The sequence below is a fragment of the Mchenga conophoros genome, linkage group LG14 (genome assembly GCF_057382185.1).
Source record: "Mchenga conophoros isolate Kocher_MC1m ecotype Shallow Benthic linkage group LG14, M_conophoros_male_GT1.1, whole genome shotgun sequence".
Taxonomy (NCBI): Eukaryota; Metazoa; Chordata; class Actinopteri; order Cichliformes; family Cichlidae; genus Mchenga; species Mchenga conophoros.
The window spans coordinates 35,766,292-35,789,139 of NC_140539.1; the positions used below are offsets into that span (position 1 = coordinate 35,766,292).

At 41.0% G+C, this 22,848-nt stretch overlaps 1 protein-coding gene across 1 annotated transcript; it reads left to right on the forward strand.

The window, feature by feature from the left end:
• Positions 1 to 659: 659 nt before the first annotated feature.
• sae1 (SUMO1 activating enzyme subunit 1) lies at positions 660 to 21,111 on the forward strand. The gene is made up of 9 exons (XM_085244216.1): positions 660 to 879; positions 1,443 to 1,554; positions 2,539 to 2,712; positions 10,047 to 10,192; positions 10,326 to 10,425; positions 10,931 to 11,036; positions 16,818 to 16,962; positions 18,305 to 18,374; positions 20,811 to 21,111. The coding sequence occupies exons 1-9, from the start codon at positions 788 to 790 to the stop codon at positions 20,901 to 20,903; spliced, it is 1,038 nt and encodes a 345-aa protein (XP_085100342.1). The 5' UTR covers positions 660 to 787; the 3' UTR covers positions 20,904 to 21,111.
• Positions 21,112 to 22,848: the final 1,737 nt, after the last annotated feature.

Genomic DNA, 22,848 nt, shown 5'->3' on the forward strand with positions numbered 1-22,848 from the left:
TCTCCCCAAGTAATCTTATTCGATTATTAACGATTTCAAAACGTATATATTTTTTTAATGTTCGTACTAGATCGATGTATTTCTCCTTGTTATTTACGTTGGCTTGAAGTCAATTTCATTCACTGTATTTTATTCTTAGGTCGCTGTATTATCTTTCGTATAATATTTCGTGTTAGTGAATAAAAAGATTGGTCATTCTACATCCCATTTTCTCCCGTGGCCTCGTACTTGTTAGGGTCATTATAACACAAAGGTTCAATATGTTCTTAAATTCTCGACACTCTGCGGGCAGTCTGATTTTAAGGCAATACCCAGGGAAAATTTGCCCCAATCTCCTGCACAGTTACGTGACAAAGCTGAAACTTACTTAATTACGTACGTTTTCAAGTTTAAAATTTAAGGGCTCAGTGACCAATGCATACGCTAAATCGCAGCACGGCGATATATGTATATGTTTCTATATCTATATTTCTAATACTGAACTCATTAAAAGTTAAAGCGACATATATTTTTATTATTATTATTAAGTGAAATTAATATAAATATAGCATTCTATTTACAACATGTGAAACTACGAATAAGAAAAAATACATATCCTCAAAAAAAAGTTCGTTAGAAAAGGACTTCGTTAAAAAAAAAGTCATCTATTGTTTTGTTCTGTCGACGTCATCAGCTAGCGCCTGTTCAGCGGGACCGTCGCGGCATTTGAAACAGCTCCATCTGTAGCTGCACAAAATATTAATTTACCCCGGATTTACCTTCATTGGAACGAATTGAAGTGATCGATATGATCGAGAAGGAGGACCCGGTTATTAGTGAGGAGGAAGCGGCACAGTACGACCGCCAGATCCGACTGTGGGGACTGGATGCCCAGAAGAGGTCAGTTAGCTCGGGAGGCTAATCGGTGCAGCCGGAGCTTTGACTTGCTGTACTTACTCGAGTACATCGTTAAAGAAATCTATCTTTTACAAAAAGCCACGATTAAATTATATAATTTACTAATGATTAATAAATGTGTTATGCGATCTTACTTGAAAATATTGATAATTAGCTGAGTAGGTAATTTCTGTGATTGCTTCATTCAAACAGATGATGTAAATAATATCGGCACAGACTTCTTGTTCAAACTGGAATTATTACATGTGAATTAACTGTTTAAGGATATATTTCAGTTAATGCTCACGTGATATTAAAGCTTCAAAAAGGCTGCTGAATCTCACAAAATCAAGCTTTAGTTTCACTCTCAAACGGCTCAATATGCGTTATTTGTAACAGCTGCTCGTTTTATTCTGTCTGAATGTTTTTTTAAGAATCTCTTTAATGTAGTCAAAATGTTTACAGAACATTTCATATTGATTTTCTTCCAATCAGCACACAATTACTTCTGAAACCACACAGTAAGCAGTACTTAAACTGGTTTTTAAATTCTGTCTGTATTCCAGGTTGCGAGGGTCTCGAGTGCTCCTGGCAGGTTTGGGTGGTCTCGGGGCTGAAGTGGCCAAGAACTTAATCTTAGCTGGCGTTAAAGGACTTACCTTGCTGGACCATGAACAGGTAAGCACTCTTCATCGTTATCCCTGATTAGAGATGTCACATCAAGAGCAGCAGGAATTCTTTTACACATTTTTCAAACAAAACACATTTACTCAAATCCAATAAAACAGTGGAATAGTATGTGAGACCTTTAGATTTGCAGTACTAAAAATGCACACTAGGTGGTTCCAGTAGATGGATCTTTTCAAAGCTATTGATAAAAAGTGCATTTAAGTATTAAAATAACAACAAATGAAAAATGTTTTAAGTACAACAAAAGATGAAATACAGTGCGTCAAAATGCAAACCTTTTTTTGTACAGGTAATCCCCAGATAGAAAAAGAACAGTTGTTTTGGTACTTGTTTCTCCTACTGAAATGTTGCATCCAGAGAAACTGAATTAGTTTTTGACAGAAAGGATGTAAATAACTAATATTCACTTTGAACATTTCCACATCTTGCCATAGAAGATATCTTCTGTTCAGTATTTGTCTGATACCCTCCAACCTCAACCCCACTCTGTGCATTTTTCCAGTTCCAGGCCAATAAGACAAGACTGATCAGGGTTTATTTAAGCAGTTTTTGTTGTTGTTTCTTTCAAAAACATCAAAATTCATATAAAAAAATGTTCCTCTGATAATCTGACGACAGGCTCGTATTATTAAGCGTGTTTGTATCAAATTACATCAAACACCAAATGTGCAATCTGTCAGCGGGAATTCACATTTTGTGGGAAAGTAAAACTGAACATTGTAATTTAGCTGTTCTGTGATGATTTTATAATAAAAGTTGCACACTTCTGTCTTCTTGTTCCTTGTTCTCTGACACTACATGAGGGAAAAGTGGAGTAAAAATATGATAGATAATTTATGATCATAAATATAAATTAACACCTGTCTGTGTGTATTTAGTCTAAAAGGAGATCTGTTATGTGAGCACAACAGCAGTAACAGTTGCAGTAAGAGCCTCATCCAGCTGTGCGCTCCCTGTCGGGGTGTCTTCCAGGTGTCGGAGGAGTCATGCCGAGCTCAGTTCTTGGTTCCAGTCACGGCTCAGGGTCAGAATCGTGCCAAGGCCTCTCTGGAGCGAGCGCAGAACCTCAACCCAATGGTGAAAGTGCACGCTGACCCAGACAGAATCGAAGACAAACCAGACGACTTCTTCCTCCAGTTCGATGCGGTGAGTTTAACATGCTGACTCCTTTCTTCGCTGACTCCCCTCTCGTCACCAGAGGTGCAAGATAAGGAGGTCAGGCAACAGAAATTTAAACCAATGAGACATGCTTACCTCAGAGCTGCTGTTTTAAAGTAAATTCCAGTTAAAAATGACACCTGGTTGTCAGGCCAGCCTCTTGAAGTCTGTTTTTGTCTGTTTGGTCAGAATTCACACCAGTGGCCCATTGGAGGTCACTTTATAGCTCTGACAGCGCTCATCCTCTTCCTCCTCACCTAAAGGAACAGATACCGATCCTGCTTCTTGGTTACGGGCTTTCTACGGTCCTGTGCAGCTCTCTCGGAATAACTGTTTGTCTCCCAGAATGTCCTCCATGTTCTTGAGACTGTGCTGGGAGACACAGCAATAACACAGCAGTAACAATAAGTAATCCTGGAGGAGGTGGCCTACCTGTGCAACCTCTATAGGCGTCCAGTATCGCCTCATGCTACCAGTCTTCACACTGACCCTAACCAAATGCAAAACAGTCAGAAAAGATGAGGAGGGAGAAAATTTCTCCACCTGTAAAACCATTCCTGTTTTGAGGATCGTCTCATTGTTGCCCCTCCAGTGCACCTGCTGTTAATTTCAGTGACCCCGAAACAGCTGAAACTGATTAAAAACCCGCCCTGCTGCTTAACCGACCAGATCGATATCCCAGAAGAAGAACTCTGATTAAAAAATGTCCTGTTACATTTTTCAGCAGTGTGTTGACTGACTGCACCTCACAGGTTGACCACTAGGTGGCGCTATCAGACCATGTGGTGCACTGAAACACCTGCGGTGAGATAATGTCTGCAAGGTGTGGTAATGACATGAGCTTCATTGTCCAGCCAGTGAAAATAGTGACGTTTAGAATTAGATGCTGCACTGATATAATTAATATATAATTATATGCAGATTATAAACACAGCCATGCTGCTGTGTATGTGAGGAGATTAAACCTGAAACTGAACAACTTAAAACCCGAGAGGCTGGAAGGAAGAAGGGCCACATTAACCCCCCCAACCCTAACCCACCTTTCACTAAGACCACACTGACTTAAAGTACCCACCTGTCAAACCACGGTGAGCAGACTTTCCTTGTTTGTGTAGACTTTGCCTGAGGGAATTACCCACACTTCAAACTGTTGCAACATTAAACACGGGGGTAACAGGGGAAGCCCTGAAGCTCTAGGGAAAAGGGCAAACAAGGAATAAAAAGACTAAACTAAGCGAATGGATTTTTTAACAGCGTCGTTCACTCAGTGAGCCGGCAGAAGGATGTCCGGGTCAGCGAGTCGGTCAGTCGGTCTCTTTGCTGATTTGAAAATCAAACTTTCTAATCAAAAAGCAGCACAGGACACGTTATTGCATGATACATAACATAAGATCAGGTGGTGCGTCTCATTCCTGTTTATTTAGTCTGAGTCACCTGTGATGGTTTAATGCCGTTTGGAATGGAGCCCTAAATATTGTCACGCATATTTATTTCAGTTAAAGGAGGAGTTCTTACAGTTGTTTTCTTTTTATTAGCTTTTGATTTCTTGGAGTCTTTATTTTATTTCAGTTCAGTGTTTTCATTTAGAGTGTCGGAGCGGTGACGCAGCGGTGCAGCATGGAGGTTGTGGGTTTGAATCCGGCAGCTGGCTGGCTCGGGCACTTCTGTGTGGAGTTTGCATGTTCTTCCTTTGCCTGTGTGAGTTTCTCCGGGTCGTCCTGCTTCCTGGTTGTCTTCCTGATTGCTACTTGTCCTGGGTGCCTTTCACCCTACGCTAGGTGGGCTCTGGCGCGCACGCCATTACCAGGAGATCATGAAAACTGGTTCCAGATCAAGACCTAGTTGAATTTTCTGACTGCATCACCAGGATCAGGAGATACTTTTAACAAAGGAGTAATAATAATTACCTTTTTCATAGTGTAGGAGCTCAGGATTAAGATATTACATTTCTGTTTTCCTTGTAATAGAAATTTACTTCCCTCTTTGAGTTCATCGTGTAAAATATGATGTAGTGAGTAGCTGGTGCTAAATACTGTGACAGTATTTTTGTGTTGTTGTCAGGAAAAACAAATGAATTATTGCATTTTACATTCGGTTTCATTGCTTAGGCGCGATCTAAGTTTTGTCAGCTGACGGCGAGAATTCATTTGAACACTATCAGAAGAATAACAGATTTTTCCCCCTCCCGTTGAGCCAGAATCGTCGGCAGTCTTCCTCCCTCCGGGGGTGCTAAATGAGTGTCAGGAGGAGGGAAAGTAGTACAGGAGGAAGACGAGGGTGGGAGCAGTAAGACAAAAAAGAGTGAGGACAGGTTGAGAAGGATGTTAGTAGGACAGATGGAGGGAGGATGAAACTTTTAAAGAAGAGAAGGTGAAACAAAAAATAGAAAGAAATGATTAAAAAAAGGTGGAAAACAGAAGGGGGTCTCTGCTGCTTTTATCTGCTTCCACTGATGTATCTGTGTGTGGCTCAGCGGGAAGATGGAGGGTGATTAAAGCGGAGCAGTTGGAGTGTGGTCGCAGTTTTCATCTGAGAAGCCCAATTACTGAGGGATGAATACAATAGAAAAGCACACAGTGTCCATCTGTGTGCCTGCAGAGAGCTGCCGACAGTGTTTACAATTCAGACTCTTTGGTTTCAAGTAGGAAAGAAAAGGAAAAATCGCACGTCATAACTAACACACACGCTGATAAATCTGAAATGTATCCTTTACCCTTTTTTATTTATGTATTGCTAAAAAAATATAATTATCTGCATTTTTTTCCTTTAAAGACAATAAATCTGTGCTGCTAATTTTACAGGGTTTTCCTGTTATATCTGACAGTTTGAGCAATAAAATGCAGCGTTGTGCACGAGTAAATAAAACTCACAATTAACAAAATGGTTAAAAGATAGATGCTGGTCATTTCCCTCGGCTCGGTTTGGGGCAGGCACCAAAATTCACCAGAGTTTCTTGTTTAAAAAAACCTCCTCAAACATCGACCTTTGAAATGTAATCCAAGGTTTTTCAAGCGTGCAAGAGGTGTTTCCTCTCCCAGTGGCCCAAACTCTTCAGTGTTCAGCCGAACTGAAACATCTGGCTACAGCGAGCCTCTCGTGGTTATTTCTGATGCTGCTCTTATATATAAAACATTTCTACAAAAAAGATTTCAGCCTTGCCTCAAAGGAGAATCTGTAACTATTTTATTTTTATTTAAGTGGACTTAAATGTACGTGAAATGGTATTTGATTAATGTAAAGGTAAAACACTGGCTTAGACTCACTGCCTAATCTGTATGCCGACGAATCATGCTTCATTTCCCAAAGGCCAATTATGAGGCAGAACAAACCCAGTCGTGTTCTCAGAAGTTCTTATTTTTACCTCCCTGTTATTATTCCACAAAGACGCTTTTAACAGCTATGTGTTTGGTCCTGCATGCGTCTCTGCTCGTAACTTCATTTTTCTACATTTTCTGTATTTGGATGTGAACAAAGGTCCTCTGTTACAGTGAAAACACAGGCGCACATTAAAATACCCGTGGTTATCTAATATGAAAAACATAAACGTCTTCTTTGGACACTGGTTTGGCTGCATGCAGCTTGTTTGTGAGCAGTAAGAGGTCATGCATTTGCTGAGACCTGGAAACCACCAGCTATCGTTGGTGTTTGATTTAACTCTTATTTAGCTCCTCAGAGTTTATCTGCCATTTATCCTGAAAGGGAAATCCAGGCTAGTGTGGGGCGTTTCACTTTGTAAAAGCACTCTGACCTGTGCAACAGTGCATACTGTGAAATGTATAACTGCTATCATTATGCCTCAGTTAAACACTGAAAAGTAATTAATGCTGGAAGTATTCAAAAACGCTTTATGTTTCCATACAATGGCTCACCAGAGCGTGTGTGTGTTTGATTTTGTTTGTCTATGGCTCGACCCCCAGGGGGCGCTTTAGTCTCGTTTTTTCTCGGGTTTATTGAAATTGTTTTCGTGAACCATTTTTTGCAGTTTGAAGCTGAAGTTTTTGCATATTTTCTGACTATGTTCGTTTAGAGAGTAAAGTTTATTTTCACCTCCGTTTTTTGACACAACACTACGCCGAATGTCTAGAAGACTAACATGCCAGGTTACTCATACGAAGATTCCCATTATGAAAGCAGTTTGTGCAGCTGCTCGCGCCTGTTGTTGCTCTTTCTATTAGAGGTGAAATGGGGACGTTTCGTTTTAATTGCTGTGTTGTGTTTTCAGCTATCGGCCGTCTTGCAGATAATGTGTTGTACTGTACAGCTTGTCATAGTGTGGGTGTGTAAATGATAACAATTATTTATCTTGAGACTCCTCAAATCTCCAGAGAGTGTTTTAAAAACACTGGTCCTGTAGCCCCGGCCTGCCCGGTGCGATGAGGGGGTGTCGGCAGCCGTCTTATCTGTGGGTTTAGGGTGTTTTGGGTGTTCTGGACTGGGTCAGTTGGATAAGGTAGACCCTGCCCACCGGTCAGTTGTTTACAGTCATACATGAGCCCACTCTGGTTATATCATAGCCCACTGCGTCTCTCGCCACACAGAGATGTTGGTGTTTTTTCTACAACTTCAGCAACTTCATATCATCATCGCTCCAGGAAGTTTGGCTTTGGTGCTTCAAACACAGAAAGACATTTTAATACATGACTAACACTGTAAAAAGGTGGTGTTTTTGTTTTTTGAGCCACCCAAACCGAAACCTAAAACTGAAAATATTTTTTATGATGATTCCACTGGGTCTAAAATAATAATTCTGCTTTTGCTTCTGGTTTCACAAGGGACACCAACTCAAGTGTTGTGGGTGGAAATCATTTGTTTAACCCTTTCACCCACCACAACCTACACTTCCTCTGCTGCAAGAGACTCAAATAATGAGGTGCCTAAAACATAAAATCCAGTTAACCATAAAAAAATTAATGACTAAATAAATAAAAAATACGCCAAACAAACAACCAGGGCTTGAGTTACATGTAGTGTTTTATATTCATTCAGTATTATAGGTGGTGCTGGTTATTTTAGATTACTATGAAGTGCAGGTAAGTGCCTGCTTTAGTATTTTTTTCCCTAAGGATGCCTCTGTGGTGTCGCATCAACGTGATTGGTCAGTTCAGCGATGATCCCGTAGCAACACCAACACAAAGACATCAAAAACACCATCAGTCAGCCTGGCTTTAATATAGTACACTGTGTCACTTTAATGACTTTAATCTCGTTTCACTCGGTGGTAAACTGCTGCAGTAGGTGTGTCTCGAGTGTTTTGGCAGCTCACCAGCTGCTGTTCAGCATCTCTGTTGTTCCAGGAATGAACATGCAGTGAAAGTTTCAGGTGTTTTTTGCTTTTTTTTGTTTTTTAAAGGGGGATTACAGGTGATTTTTAAGTAAAATAACTTCTTTTGGGACCAAATGTTTCTAAGCAGTTGGGTCTTTCCACGCGAAACCCGTAAATCTGAGAAATGTCCTCAGAATCAGCTGATTTTATTTTATTTATTTATTGTATAACAGCTTCATCATTTAAATTTTACCTTCACACAATGAAAATTGCGAGAGTTGTAAGCCCTTGAAGTGCATACGGTTGGGTCAGAATTTAGTTTCTTAATTAACTTTAACTTGCTCCAAGTGTCACAATCTAATTACTGTAAGATTTTATCTATAACTACAGTAATTTAATGTCTGACATAGAGATGAAGTTGTGTGGACGAAAATAAGATGACTTATGACAAAAATTTCCACGCACCCCTGTGTTCTTCAAGAGCCTGAACCTCAGAAAGTATTTATAGTATGGAGGTCAGATTTGACACAAATTCATTAAATATAGTGACAGTCTTGTACACAAAGAGTCTTTTAATTCTGGGATTAATAGATGTTTTTCATAGAATGTTTATATCAATGGGAAATCCAGCGTATTTCTTTTGAAGCCCGGTGTAGAAAGGAATAAGCAGCTGACGTGGTGTCATGTTTTTTCCAGAGCAGCTTACTGGGGCATAGGTCTGAATTTATGGTGTGCAAGTTGCACCCGTTAAGGAAAGAAGTGCACAAAACACAAAAACAGCCAAACAGGATGCAAAAGAGGGTAGAAGTTCATGCTGAATATAAAGTAACTTTAAGAATTTTCCTTTATTCTGCTCAGCCTGTGTGTCTCATTTTAATAAAACAAAAATGTTTTCTTTAATCTCTCATAAATTTTCACGTTTGTTTAAAGGTATACCGTCACAGAGGAGGTTTTCTAGGACGGAATAAAAATAATTAACAGTGCAAAGACAAAACTCCCAACGACTGTGGAGTGGGAGTTAAAGTCGTATGTTTCAACTAGTGCAAAAAAAGTGTAGAGATTTTAGAGTAAATGTCAAGTTTTCAATAAAATGTAACAGTAACCATGATCATACGACTTGAAAGTTGTTTGTGTCTCCGTCTGAGAGCGTTACGAAACTGCTCGGTCTGCCCTGAAGAAAAACTGCTTTGTTATCTGTAACTGGAAAGATTTGCTCGTTAGCCTTCAGGTTCTGATGATTGAGATCAAGATAAGACTGGGAAAACGAGAATTTTTTGAGTGGGAGAAAAGACTTGATATTAGTAGAACGGGATTTAAAAAAAAAATAATAATAAAAGGTCACATGAAAAGGAGTCTACACTTTCAACCTCATGTTTGCAAACTGTAGGATTTGTATTAAAGGGGACCTATCATGCTCATTTCCACCGCAGTGTGTTTACTAAAGTATCTTTGCATGACTCAAAGATCATAATAATCCTAATCCTTATCTCATACTGGTGCAGCCTCCAGTTCGTCCTCTGTCTGAAACAAGCTGTTCCAACTCCTTCCCCTTTAAACAACCTCTATTCTGATTGGCTGCCCCTCACAAACAGATGGTTTAAATATGCTCGAGATGACCTTATTAGGGATATCTGCACTCAGTGTCATCACACAGAGCCAAGGGTAGAAAAAACTGTCTGAAACAGCATTTAGGTAAACCTTTTTACTCACTGGGATTAATTGTACATATGTTGATCTCATTATGGCTCTCTTGCAGAGCATGTCTTTATCCTGTCTTCCTTCTCTCTCCCAACCAATCACAGCAGATGGCCCCTCCCTGAGCCTGGTTCTGCCGGAGGTTTCTTCCTGTTAAAAGGGAGTTTTTCCTTCCTACTGTCACCAAAGTGCTTGCTCATAGGGGGTCATATGATTAACTTACAATATAAAGCGCCTTGACACGACTGTTGTTGTGATTTGGTGCTGTATAAATACAACTGAATTGAATTAAATTATTTCAATATCTGAATCCCTAACGAGCCTTTAACACTTTGTGTTTGTTTGGGAATTTTTTGTCCCTCAGGTGTGTCTGACAGGCTGCTCCAGAGACCTGATGATACGCGTTGACCAGCTCTGCTCCAAACACAACATCAAAGTGTTCTGTGGAGATGTCTACGGTTACTACGGTTACATGTTCTGCAACCTGGGACAGGCACACAACTATGTCGAGTAAGTGCGATGGGGGCAGGTTCTATTCCCAGTTGTTGAGAATAAAGCTGGTCGTTTTGTGTATTGTAACATAGCCTCAGACATATTAAGAAACCTTCATTTTTACTTTCTTCTTCTTGTTTCTTCTTTAAAGGGAGAAACCCAAAGTAGTAAAACCCAGCGGTGAGTCCAACGACGGCCCGAAGGCAAAGAAAGCCAAAGTCGACCCCAACGAGACCACCATGGTGAAAAAAGTACGTGCACAATTATCAGCTTTCACCGTATCACAGGTTTATTCGTCTTAACTGTGTAGACTGAAAGAACTGACATAAACAAAGATGTTTTTTAACTTAAACAAGGAGATGTATTAGCAATCTTGCCTTTAGTTAAGAGAAGGAATATTGAATATAACAGCACTTACCCTCATTTTTAGTTCTTTCTTTCTCAAAGGCTCAAACTAAAATCGATCTTTCTTTTGTATTCTCTTTCTAATTTATGTTTTTAAAAAGGGCTTATATGATATCACATTAGCAATAACAGTATCAGACACATTCATTACTTGTTTTTTGAGGAATTAAACTTGAAACTGGAAAAAAACATAGAAAAAGAACATTATCGATGTTAAATGTTTAAAATTAGCGTTCTATTAAATAGGAGGTTGTCATCATATAAATTGCTTTATATTTGTCCTAAAAACAAGGAACGAACAAATCAGTTCAAAACCTATTCACTCCATATTGATCTTCTCCAACCAATCAGACGGCCAGTTTTTGCACTCTGAAGGAGGCTCTGGCGGTCGACTGGACAAGCGAGAAGGCCAAAGCCGGTCTCAAGCGAACACCAGTGGACTACTTCCTGCTCCAAGGTACATAAAGCCATTTTTTGTTTCCAAATGTGGGATGATTGAGTTTTTAAATGTAAAAATAAACTTTCCAGCATCATTTTTAGAAAATCTGTTGTAGTAACAGCTGATCATTTTTCAGTTTGTGAATTAAGTGAAATTATAATCAGAATATCAACATGTTACAGAAAATTATAACGATTTTTTCGAAGTCTGTTTAACAGTTTCTGGCATGTACTACTTTTAAACTTTGTCTTTAAAAATGACCATTTGAATTCTGTATAATTATTTCTCATGTGTATGAACACTTTTCTCTAAAGCTTTAGCCTTTAAAGATTTTGTGAAGAAGTTGCAAAGGTTTTTTACATTTAATTTAATTTTAATTCACCTTTAGGTGATGTTGTTTCATTAGCACATACATGTGAATTGCATAAAAGAGCTGAATATTTGTTGCATTTCTGTGGCAGGCAAGATTTCCCATGCATCGATTTGGGCAAATAACATAAAGAATCCTGAAGGGTTTAAATAAGTATAGAAAATGGAAACTGAAAAAGCGTAGGGTCCTGCAGCTAGACTGAAACACATACCATGAACATGCAAAAATCACTGTTCCAGTTTAGCTGATGAAATATCACCGCACATGCGTGGAAGGTCATGTCCGTAAAGCGTGGTAAATGTCATCTAAATATAAACGCCAGTGGGATTTGAGCAAGATTGTCTTCTAGATAAAACACAGTAGCTTTAGATTTTGTCAAATATATTCGGTAACTGTTGGAAAATAAAGAGTATTCTTAAAACACAGCGATGGTATCCTGCTCCAAATGATATATTGGAATCGTTTCTGTTAAATGCTCCGTAACCGTGGCCCCAAATTTTGATCCATGAGATAAATTTACCTTCCTGTTTTTCAGGTTATTTATGTGTGTCTGATGACCTTCTCCACAGAGTTGTTATTGTCCCTCCTGTCACCTGGCCCTGCACCATTCCCACACTCTGCACGCTAGTTTCCATCACAAGCTGTCCATGGCCAGTCATGTGCACTGAGCGTAGAATAGAGAGCGGCCCGACACCTACACCGCACGACAACAAGCATATCAGAACAGGAAATACAAAGACAACTATTAAAGGTGTTAACTCAGAAAACACTTGTGTGCATAAATACGCTAAACCACAGTTTATGGGAAATTTCACTGGTTGAATTGATCACAAATATTAACCACAATGCGCTACGTTCAAAACGTTTCGTAGAATTTCCCCATGGGGCTGCGTCGATAAGGGCATGCAGCGTAAAAATCTGCCAAATCAAATATGCTGAGCTACCTGCTGTGGAGATCCCCTGTGAATAAGGGAGCTGCTGAGAGTTACAGAGTTTGCAGTTACCCTCTATTATCAGCATTTTATTTGTATTCATTTTATTTTTTGCAATAGTCAGTTAACATTGTTGACTAATGCTTTCATAGACTAGACTAAATAAAATTAATAAAACTGGTATTTTATTAATAAGCTTTTAAATACTGACCTGGAATGATTTCAGAGTTTAAACATCTAAGTGTGTTTTAATCAAAGACGTTTTTAAGTGGAACACACACATAATGCTTTCATATTCAAGCTGTAGAACAGTTTTACTCAAAGCACAAACCTATTGTTAACCCCTCTCATTACATCAGTTCCATTTTGATGGAATTGACATGAGGTCAGTCTCCTTCTGACCTCATGTTCCTTTAGGGAGGGGGTGGTGAGGTGGGTGAAGGGGGAGGGGCGTTCTCAAACCAGGCAAAGAGCTCCTCTGGAGTTTGAGGTTACTGTCGGGGGTTGGGGGGCTCTGGCCTTTGTAATTGTCAAATCATCAGTCCTCATCCGTGCATACCTTTGTCCAGTAGCCCACCCTACATCGATATATCCTGGTACCTCAAAACCTGACGCAGACTTTAAGTTGGATGATACCTGAGCTGCTTCAGTTATGTATATCTTGCTCATGTTCTGAGGTAGACTTTAGCACTGGATCTCAGCTTGGGGATCTTTACTGGATGCATAGCCTGGCTGGGATTTGAGCTCATGATCTATTGTTTCAAAGATCATAATCTCTAATTTGATCATCTCAGGCACACAGTTCTGACTGTGAGTGCAAAAGCTCCACCCACTTGTGTTTGGCAGCCAATCAGAAGAAAGTTGACTTAAAAACGGAGGGGCTAAAGGGGCTCGTTTCAGACAGTGCAGCTCCTCAACGCATCCTCTAAGCCAGTGGTGTCCAAACCCAGGCCTCGAGAGCCGGTGTCCTGCAGGTTTTCGATGTGTCCATCACAGCTGATTTAAATGGCTAAATGACCTTCTCATCATATCTTGCAGCTATCCAGAGGCCTGTTAATGAACTAATCATTTGATTCAGGTGTGTAGACCCAGGGTGAGATCTACGACCTGCAGGACACCGGCCCTCGAGGCCTGGAGTTGGCCAAGCCGGCACTAAGGACTGGTATAAGATAACTATTTTGACCAGTGAATCATGCAAAGCTACTCTGTTAGAGCCCAAAAATAAGGTTCTGAAAAAGAGCATTAGAGATTCCCTTTAAGACTGTTTCACACCCACTCACAGCAGCCACATGCAGTCATGTGACAGTGGCTGTCTGCTTTATTTGCTTACTAAACGGTCAACCTGCTCCTCAGTTTCTCATCTCGTTCCGGTGGATTTTGCATTGAGGCAGTCTTGTCTGGTTAATTTTAGTTTTTGCCAGCTGTCATGGCCTTTAGTCTAATAACACCCCATCTGAAACCCACCTACCCGCTGCAGCCTCGCCCTGTCTTCAGTCTGCTGAGTTTCAGGCTAATTTCTGAGTGGAAACACCACCTAGTTGTTGTTTTTTTGTTTTGTGAAGGCGAGATGGGAGGCAGTGTTATTATTCGTCTGCTGTTGCTATAATTGGAAGTTGTGGTGGTTGTTTGGTACCACCAATGAGGAAGTGGCTCTTCCTCTGTTATAACTGCTTCCTGTCTCACTAGGAAGGAACAGTCGAGAGATGTGAACCGTGTGTAGGGTGTATGCCTTTGTCTTTGCTTTTATGATCTCTTTAATTCCTCTTTTTATTTAAGATGTAGTCAGAGGGAAAAAAATGACCAGCAGAAGATAAGATGACACTTGAACACAAGCGTTTCCTCCTTTTTAAAAAAAAAACAAAACTTTTATCTGAAACTAAGGCTTTAATTACTATTAAAATCAGCCTCACAGAGATTTCTGAATTGTTTTTCTTTCCTAAAATTATCATTTAAATATCAGCCCCATGCATCCAAGAACTGGGAGAAGCGTAAATTCAAATAAAATTGGCCATTCAGCCAAGGTTTTTGCAACATGGCTGAAACTTGTGTGTGAGGCATTTTGTATTTTGTGCAGAAAGTATTTCAGACTTCAAAGGATGCGATTTTGAATTCAAGCTCCAGTGTAAGCTGTTTCATTAAGTTAGCTCAGTGGTTCTCAAATAGAGACTGTGCCGTGGAATTTTGTGACAGCGGTGCATCATGAATGCACAACATAACAGCACAAAGGGTATCAGTACTTTATATGGACTCATACAAAGTACTCTAACGCAATCCTTTAAAAAGCTCCTGTCATCAAGAACTCGTCGGTTTGCACAACTGTCGACTGCGTGACACATCAAAGGCCCCAACTGACAGCGGGGAGGTTAATAACGGGAAAAGGCATTGCTTTCTTGTGATGAGCAAACTAAAGACAACAGAAAATGTGTCATAAATTCTACATTTCTTATGATTTCAGCTGAAGCAAGGATGTCAGTAGCGCTCCACCCAAGTATGTTGTCTGTTGGATCGTTAGCTAATGCAAAACAATGCGTCAATCAAGGTAAAGAGGCACGTGGAAACCAAATGTCCCTTATAAGAGATTTCACAGGAGGCAAAGTATATATTAGTGGTGTGGGTGCAAAAGATAAATAAATAAATATGAGTACTTTTCCTCCTGCAGAGTGCTGTTTGATTTAGCACCATTAGAAAACCACCGTCCATCCACACTTGACAGATAATCACTCCAGTGTGTCCTCCATGTGTAGTAAGATATGCCTCGAACACCTTAGGTGCCCAGGAGACATCCCCAGAACCACCTCAGCTAGCTCTCTTTAATGTGATCTCCTCATCACCCTATCTGTTAGGGAGAGGCCCGAACCAATCAGAAAGCTCGTTTCCGTGGTCCCTGTCTTCGGTCACTACCCAGAGCTCGTGGTCAGGAAAGTAACGTAGACTGCCGACCAATCAGCAGCTTTGCTTTTATACTCAGCTCTGTTTTCACCACAACATCCTCATCACTGCTGACGCTGCCCAAATCCACCTGTCGGTATCCCGCTCCCCTCACTCGTGAAGTCCTCCACTCAGGGCAGCAACTCATCCCTGCGAGCACTTCAGCCTTTCCCTGCTGAGAAACTGTCTGAGGGCATTAGAATACCTACATGGATGTTACGTTCAAACCTCACCAGTTTTTGTGTTAGAGGTCCTGATGATGGAGAGATTTCTGGAGTTTCATGTGAACTAAACTGATGTGCTCTGTTTGTGGTTTGTTTGTTAAAACAGTCTCATTTATTTGTTTTAGTCAATTTCAGAGTGGAAATGTTATTTTTCACTTTCACTTTCTGCAAAAGTAAAAACCAATGAATAAAAGAAGAGCTTGCTGGATGATGTCGAGGCTGTTTTACGTAGATAATGCCACCAATATGTTGTTTTAATGTGTTTGGTGTGCCGTGGACACAAACAGGTTTAGTTGTAGGTGCTAATATGGAGATAACACACATTTTTCGTGTCTTAAATCTGAGGTGTACATGTAATAAAGGAAAGATTTAGTTGTGCTAATAAATATCCACCTGCCTACCTCTGCAAGATGAACATGATTCTCACTCTGTCCATTGTTTTTGATCTGAATGTGCAGGATTTGGCATTAAGGACCATCTCGAGCATTTCCCCTCCACTCTAATCTGCGATGGTATCACCGCTGCCTGTGTATGTTCAGAGATGGTATCTTTGTTCCATCCATGTTCACATTATTATATCGTGTTATGAAATTCAGTTTGATTTCCTTCCCGAGCGTGATGCCATTTGTACCAGCCTGTAACTTTCTACTAACAAAGTTTCACTGATAAAGGGCAGAGCCGAGGTGTGAGAATGATTCATCGCTGCTACATGTGAGCATGTACTGTGTGTGCGGTGTGCCACGCTGGTGGAAATGGCCGTGGGAGGACTTGACTTCCTCATGTGGTTTTGAGTTAATGGACGAACAGGAAATACGGGGGCGAGGTGTTGATGTGTGCATCTGTGTGGTGCAGCTGGAGAAGTCGGTTGTTGTTTGAAATATTGCACATGACCAAATAGTTTGTTCTTTTGATTTTTAATTTCTCAATCGGTCCTAAAGCCGACACAGGAAAGGTTTGGGTTTTTTTTTTTTTTCATCTTTCTCGCTCTGAGAGGCAGACTTAATACTTCCTCTGTGATCCTGTGCAGGTGGATGTGTGTTGCACGCAGGAGTCTGTGACTGCGCGCTCTTAATTTGATGTGGGGGAAACGTGGGCCTAATCGGATGAAATGGTTGATGGTGCAACCACATACTGATGTTATCCTGGTTCAAAGGGAGCAGCAGGGGAGATGTTGTCTTTCCATAAGATGATAATTCACTGTGGAAGTCACTTAAAAGCGTGATGTAATTATAAATGGCAATAGTGCAATAGATTATGTGGAAAATATTGCCTTAGTTAAATGGTTCAAACTTCTTTCCTGCGTCTCAACTGTCATTTCTTTCCTCCCGTCTGCTGCTCTCCACAGTTCTGCTGAAGTTTCGTACAGACAAAGGCCGTGACCCCGACCCGCAGTCCTTTCCAGAAGACAGTCAACTCTTGAGGCAAATCCGTGACGACGTCCTCGAGTCCCTGTCATTGAACAGCGACCTCCTGAATGACGACTTCATCAGGTGACTTTAAATAAGTCGATTCAGAATAGATCATCTGCTCTTTCAAACACAAACACACCAAACTTCCCCTGATAGACATTATTTTATATAATCAAGATGAATGTACTTTTTTTAGAAGGTCGAAGCCACCTTCCTCACTTTGACCCTCTTGTCGGCCATAATGCCTCTCCATGCATCTCTTCTGTGACCTTAAGGAAAGTTAAATCTCTAAACAGGACCATAACTGTGCATGCAGCCTTTATTCCTTTATTCCTTTACAGTAATGTGTGATCTCTGCAGAGATCAGAGAATTAGAGGCACTAGTTGCAGTTTAATGTCAGCATAAACAGCGATCCACCACAACATAAAATCTCTGAATAACATTGAAGGTGTTTGCTTTTCCATATTTCCTGTCACATATTTACTGCCACATGGGTGGATGTTCATATTAAAGATGATCAAAATTTCAAATAATGAGCTCGCTGTATGTAGAATACCTGTGAAATCCTTTTTGTCTGCTATAAAAAATGCTTTTCAGAAGCCACCAAGGCCCAGTGTTCATGAGAAGCTAGTCTAGTAGTTCAAGGATAAAATTACTGAGCTGGAAATCACAATAAGAAGTTCACGTTACTGATCCCAGAAAAAAGTCTGAATTGTTAGCCAAGCTTTCAAAGTCTTCAGACTCCAACCCAGACAATCCCAGACAGCATACATGTACACACACAGCAGTATAGATGTGGTTTTAATGTCAGGGCTTGTTGATGGCTTGCATGGCTGTTATCAGCTGTTCTAACAGGAAAATTCAACTTTAAAAAACGTGGCACACACGGGCACGAGGGCCGATGAAGACTCAGCAGCTGGCTCTGATTAAAGGCCGACTGTTAGCTGCTCTCAGTCTGCAGATGAGTTTCCTGGCTGTAATTTCACCTTCACTGCTTTTGATTTTCGACACGGTGGGTTGCCAGTTTTTGGCTTATAAACACAAGCTCATTAATCCACTACTACATCCTCACATCCACCCTGATGGCAGGAAGAAGCACATTAATGTTAGCTTTTCTCAAAGTCTCTCTAATCAATTTCTCACCAGTGTTTTGAGACAAAATAACATCACCTGGGGGAGGGGGCGATGGCAAACCGATTTACCCAAACACACATGCTTCTAGTGTGAGTGAAAAGATGTTTATTTAGTTCACATCAGCCATAGCAAGACAAATAAATCAGCTGGCAGATGAGACTATGGAACATTTTTTTTTTCTTTGTTTTGTGGCTCTTGTGCTCTTTTTTTAGTTACTTAGTTAGTCACTTCCTTAGCGTTACACTTTCTATTTAGTGGTTAATGTTTCCTTGCGCTGTTTATCCTCAGCTACTGCTTCTCTGAGATGTCTCCAGTGTGTGCAGTCGTGGGAGGAGTTCTGGGACAGGAAGTTGTTAAGGTGAGGATGTAAACATGAAGATTTTTGGGGCAGTGTGCAAATTGCACACAGAATTGTATGAATCTTGCAGCTTCAGGAAACGTTGTGAAAGGGCTGATGTCATCCCCTCTGAAGCGTCTAACGGTATTCAGTCGGTGACTTTGTGATGAAGACGGCAGGTCTGGTGTGTCAGCTGACATGTGGCCACTCGGCTGGTCGCTGGGTTGGATCCAGAGAAGCGGCGGCGGCTCTGCTCGGTGCAGAAGCGATTTTCGCTGTGACCACAGTGCAGCTCGGTGTGACGCTCTGGCAGCAGCCGTTTAAATGGAGAGATGATTTGTACTGTTCTCAAGCTGAAGCCGTAATGACCCCATTCATAAAAGAGCCTAATGAAAGCTGTTAGTGGGAAGAAAAGCGACTGAACGGTGACACCAACACCTTTCCTACATGCTGTAATCTCAGGGTAACAATCAAGCTTGTTCTGTTGTTTTAATTCCCTCAGGCTAATCAGTTTATTAAAAATAACAAAAGCTCCTTGAAATTGTGCCAAAATCTATGCAGCGAAATATCTTACAGAGCAATCACTCTTTTCTTTGTTTCTACATGAATCAGTTTGCTGATAATCAACAATACTTAAATTCAGCTGATCTCCTCTTCAACCCCTCCTCCTTGGGCAGCACAGCCTCCATGTTTAGATCCCTCTGTGGAAGTCTTGTTCTGTGAACTCTCAGACTTCACCGTGAACCTCAAACTGCAGCACTGAGGTGCTCTGGCTCCCATCCACAGTCCAAAGACATGCAGTTGGTGAGGTTAGGTTCATAGGTGATTCTAAATTGCCCAGAGCTGGGAATGGTTGTCTGTCTCTCTGTGTTCGCCCTGGGTCAGCCTGGCCACCTGTCCAGGGTGTACCCTGCTTCTCGCCCTATGGCAGCTGGGATAGGATCTAGTCCTCCTGCCCCAGAATCGCATATGTGGAAAAAATTTATGGAATATTGGAAACTGACCCGACTTTCATGTTTCTCTGCTGACATCACCCCGGTCCACCTTGCTCTGTTACCCACTCTCTGACAGAACAGTGAGTTTTTTGACAGAGAACCATGTTGCCAGATGTGGAGATGCAGACTCATCCAGGCAGTGACCTTCAGAATTAATCAACACAACACAAGCAGGAGTACTACACACACTGATCACTCGAGCTACGCCTTAAGGTCCTGTCCATAAATATAATGAACAGATCTGAGGACAAAGGGCAGCTCAAGGAGTCCAAAACTCACTGAAAATGTGCTTGACTGTGCACCAGATGTTCTCAGTTCTCACTTTGAGTATACAGGGACCCAACAGCTCGTAACAAATTTGGATCAGCTCTCAAACTTCGTACACCACAGCCCACAGGTGTCCCAGGGGTCGCCCAGTTTTCAGCATTCCTGAAGTTCCCAAAGAATGTGTAGATTAGATGGTCAAACTCCCATACTTCCTCCAGAATTTGGAGGGATTATGGGAATAATGTTATAGTCAATGATGCTATAGTGATTTGATGCCTGCATGTTTCTAATATAACATCCAGATCAGAATCAGGAAGCTCTGCTGTCACATCCCGATGGAGACGTTCAGGCTAAAGCTCCTGAACTGTGTCAGTCTCCACTCGTCAGATGCCCTAGTTGCCAGATTTGACTCTCTGTGACTTTGTCCTATTCCCAAACTCAACGCCTGGGAGGAGATCAAACGCAAAAAGCAAATCCGGGGCATGAAGGGAAGGACAGCCGAAAGAGTTGCAGGGCTGCTCAAAGCGACAGTCTTTAAGGGAAGATCAGCTGGATTTAAATTGATATTGTATTTTATTTTTTATAAGTGAAGTCAGGGAGCTTTCTAAGTCTTTAGTGTGATTTTTGCTTACCAGCGACTCTTGTGGTTAAACCCAACAGTCAACATGTTGCCTGTTTTTTTTTTTTTTTACTTAAAAACATTTCAGATAGGCGCAGTTAAGATTAGAAACCTGTTTTTCTTTCTGGGGTGAGCGCAGGGCGACACAAATGGGCGAGTTCATTTCAGGGTGAGTGTGTTAGACAGGCCGGGGGGGGGGAGAGGACAGACAGTTCAGAATCAGGCTGCGTTATATTGGCACAAGGCCAACCTGCGGTCTGGATGATGATGATGATGATGATGAAACCTGCTGCAACAGCCAGACTGATGTCTCTCACAGTGAATCTGACTGATTTCTCTTGTACACAGAAACATTAAGTCCATTTATGAACTGACAGAAGTGTGACAGGCTCTAGTCAAGTTAAACCCCGGCATTGAAACTTGGTTAGCTGCAGTAGAGTATTTCATCCTGCCGACGAAGCACGTGGAGGTTTTATTTCTCGCAGATTCGACGAGAGGCCGAACTTTTGCAAGCAGCCACTGTAGTTCCTCTTTAAATAACATAACATAACATTTTTCTCCCCTCTTTGTCTTCAGGCTCTCTCTCAGAGAGACGCTCCTCACCGCAACTTCTTCTTCTTCGACGGTCGTAAAGGCAACGGCGTGGTGGACTACTTTGGACCAAACTGAACGTGTCAGGCTACGCCGGCTTACAGGCAAACTTCAGTTTGTCCTGTCTGATTATTTATGGCAGCGCTTGTTCTACTCGTTCAGTTTCTTTTCTTTCTTTTTATTTTTTTCACAGTTGGATCCATTTCGCCCCAAAATCTGATACACGAACAGCAGGAAGATTTTTTGTTTTTTTACATTTGTTAATAAAACATTGTGTAGTAAAATGTTTCAGCTTCTCGTGTCTGCTTTTTATTAAATCTTCCACCAAACTGTACTGATGATTCTCCTTCCTTTGCTGCTGGGGACATTTTAAAGTCCAGGACTTGAGCTGCAGCGTTGCATCGGCATGAGAGAGAAATCACATGCAGGCTACATTCAGGGCTGATATCAGTGTGGTTTATCTGAAGGGGAGAGACAACCGACAACAACACATGATGTCTCGCAGAGTGTATGACTGTATTTGGTCATAGCCTCCCATCGCCTGACATGTGACTCATCCAGCCAAACATGGTGGTGTAGTGAGTATGTCACAGCACAGCAAAGAAATAGGAAAGGGCGGTGGCTGCCATTCAAATGAGACGTGACATAAAGTCGCAGCATTTCCTCTCTTATGCCCCAAAACAGGGCAGCAACAACAGCATTAGCACAGACAGGCAGCATCATTACATCAGCCCCTAGGTGTGGTGTTTATGCTGCTGCCCTCATACCTGTGAAACCTGATGCTCAGTGGAAAAAGTGACTTATGTTTTGATCCTGGCTCACCTCGGCGAGTGCTGACTGCTGCATGTCGGTGATCTCTGAAAGCAGTGCAGATTATAACTGATGCAGCACGTTCACCAGATAAGTGCACATCATCATGATACTGTGAACCTTTGCATGCAAACGAGGCTGTCAGACATGGTCTGCGATAAATGACCTTTCTTATTTTAAAGCAAATATAATGTGAAGTCTTGTTTAACTCATAAAGAGTGAAAGTTACCTCAGGCTTGTCCTCGTTTTGGTTGCCTTTTTCCTTTGGTAACACTTTCTAATACAGCCTCTGACTAAAGGCCATAATTCCTCAGTAATTAAAAAGAATTCCAGTGTATTTTATTTGAAATTGCATACAAATACCTAAAGGTAGGTACATTAGAACAAGGGAATAACAAGTCAGGTTTTTACAGAAAACAAACAAATAACTATATCTTAAATATTAGTACTGCCTAATTTCCTGGTAATTTAGCAGGAAAAACAAACAATATTTTCTCATCTTGCAGTACGCTGTAAAGTACTTTTTGAGACGTGGGTTGTGTTATGGAGTGGCTTCACCTTGTCTAACCTCAACTAAATAATAGAAAATCTATTGTGTAAAAAAATAAAGGTTTAAAAACAATAAAAGGGTAATTCACTCAATATGGCCTGCACCCCAAAAAGCATAGCACACTTATGATGTAAGATTGGAAAGTGTTTTTCTGCAAAACACTACTTAAAATTATTTACAGTATCATTTGTGTCTCCTTTCCTGTAAAATACCCAAAATACTCTTTCACACATAAAGACGACATCTGACAACCTCTGTTGTACCCTTAAAGATGAGTTTTGATACCTTATCCTATATCATTGAAGTTGTGGTTTGGTGACTATTAGAATAGTAGAGATCGGCCTCACTAACGTCTGATGTGAACCCAGTCATTTTGTCTATAAGAAGGTCTTAAAGGAAAGCTTCAATGGGTAAAGAGTTAATGTTGTGGCTCAACATCCAAACTTTTAAACCACTGAGTTCACTGTAATTTGTTGTGTAAAATGTACACAAATCCTGTAAAGGAAAGTGTATTTTTAAGGTATTTTACAGTAAGACTAATGTGGGACTTGTATCTGCGTTTGTAGAACAGCTCTAACTCATTCAAGGGGTTTTATGAAAAAGTAAACAAGAATCTCGGGCAGCTGTAACTTGCCCCACATAAAAGCCGTCATGTCAAATTGG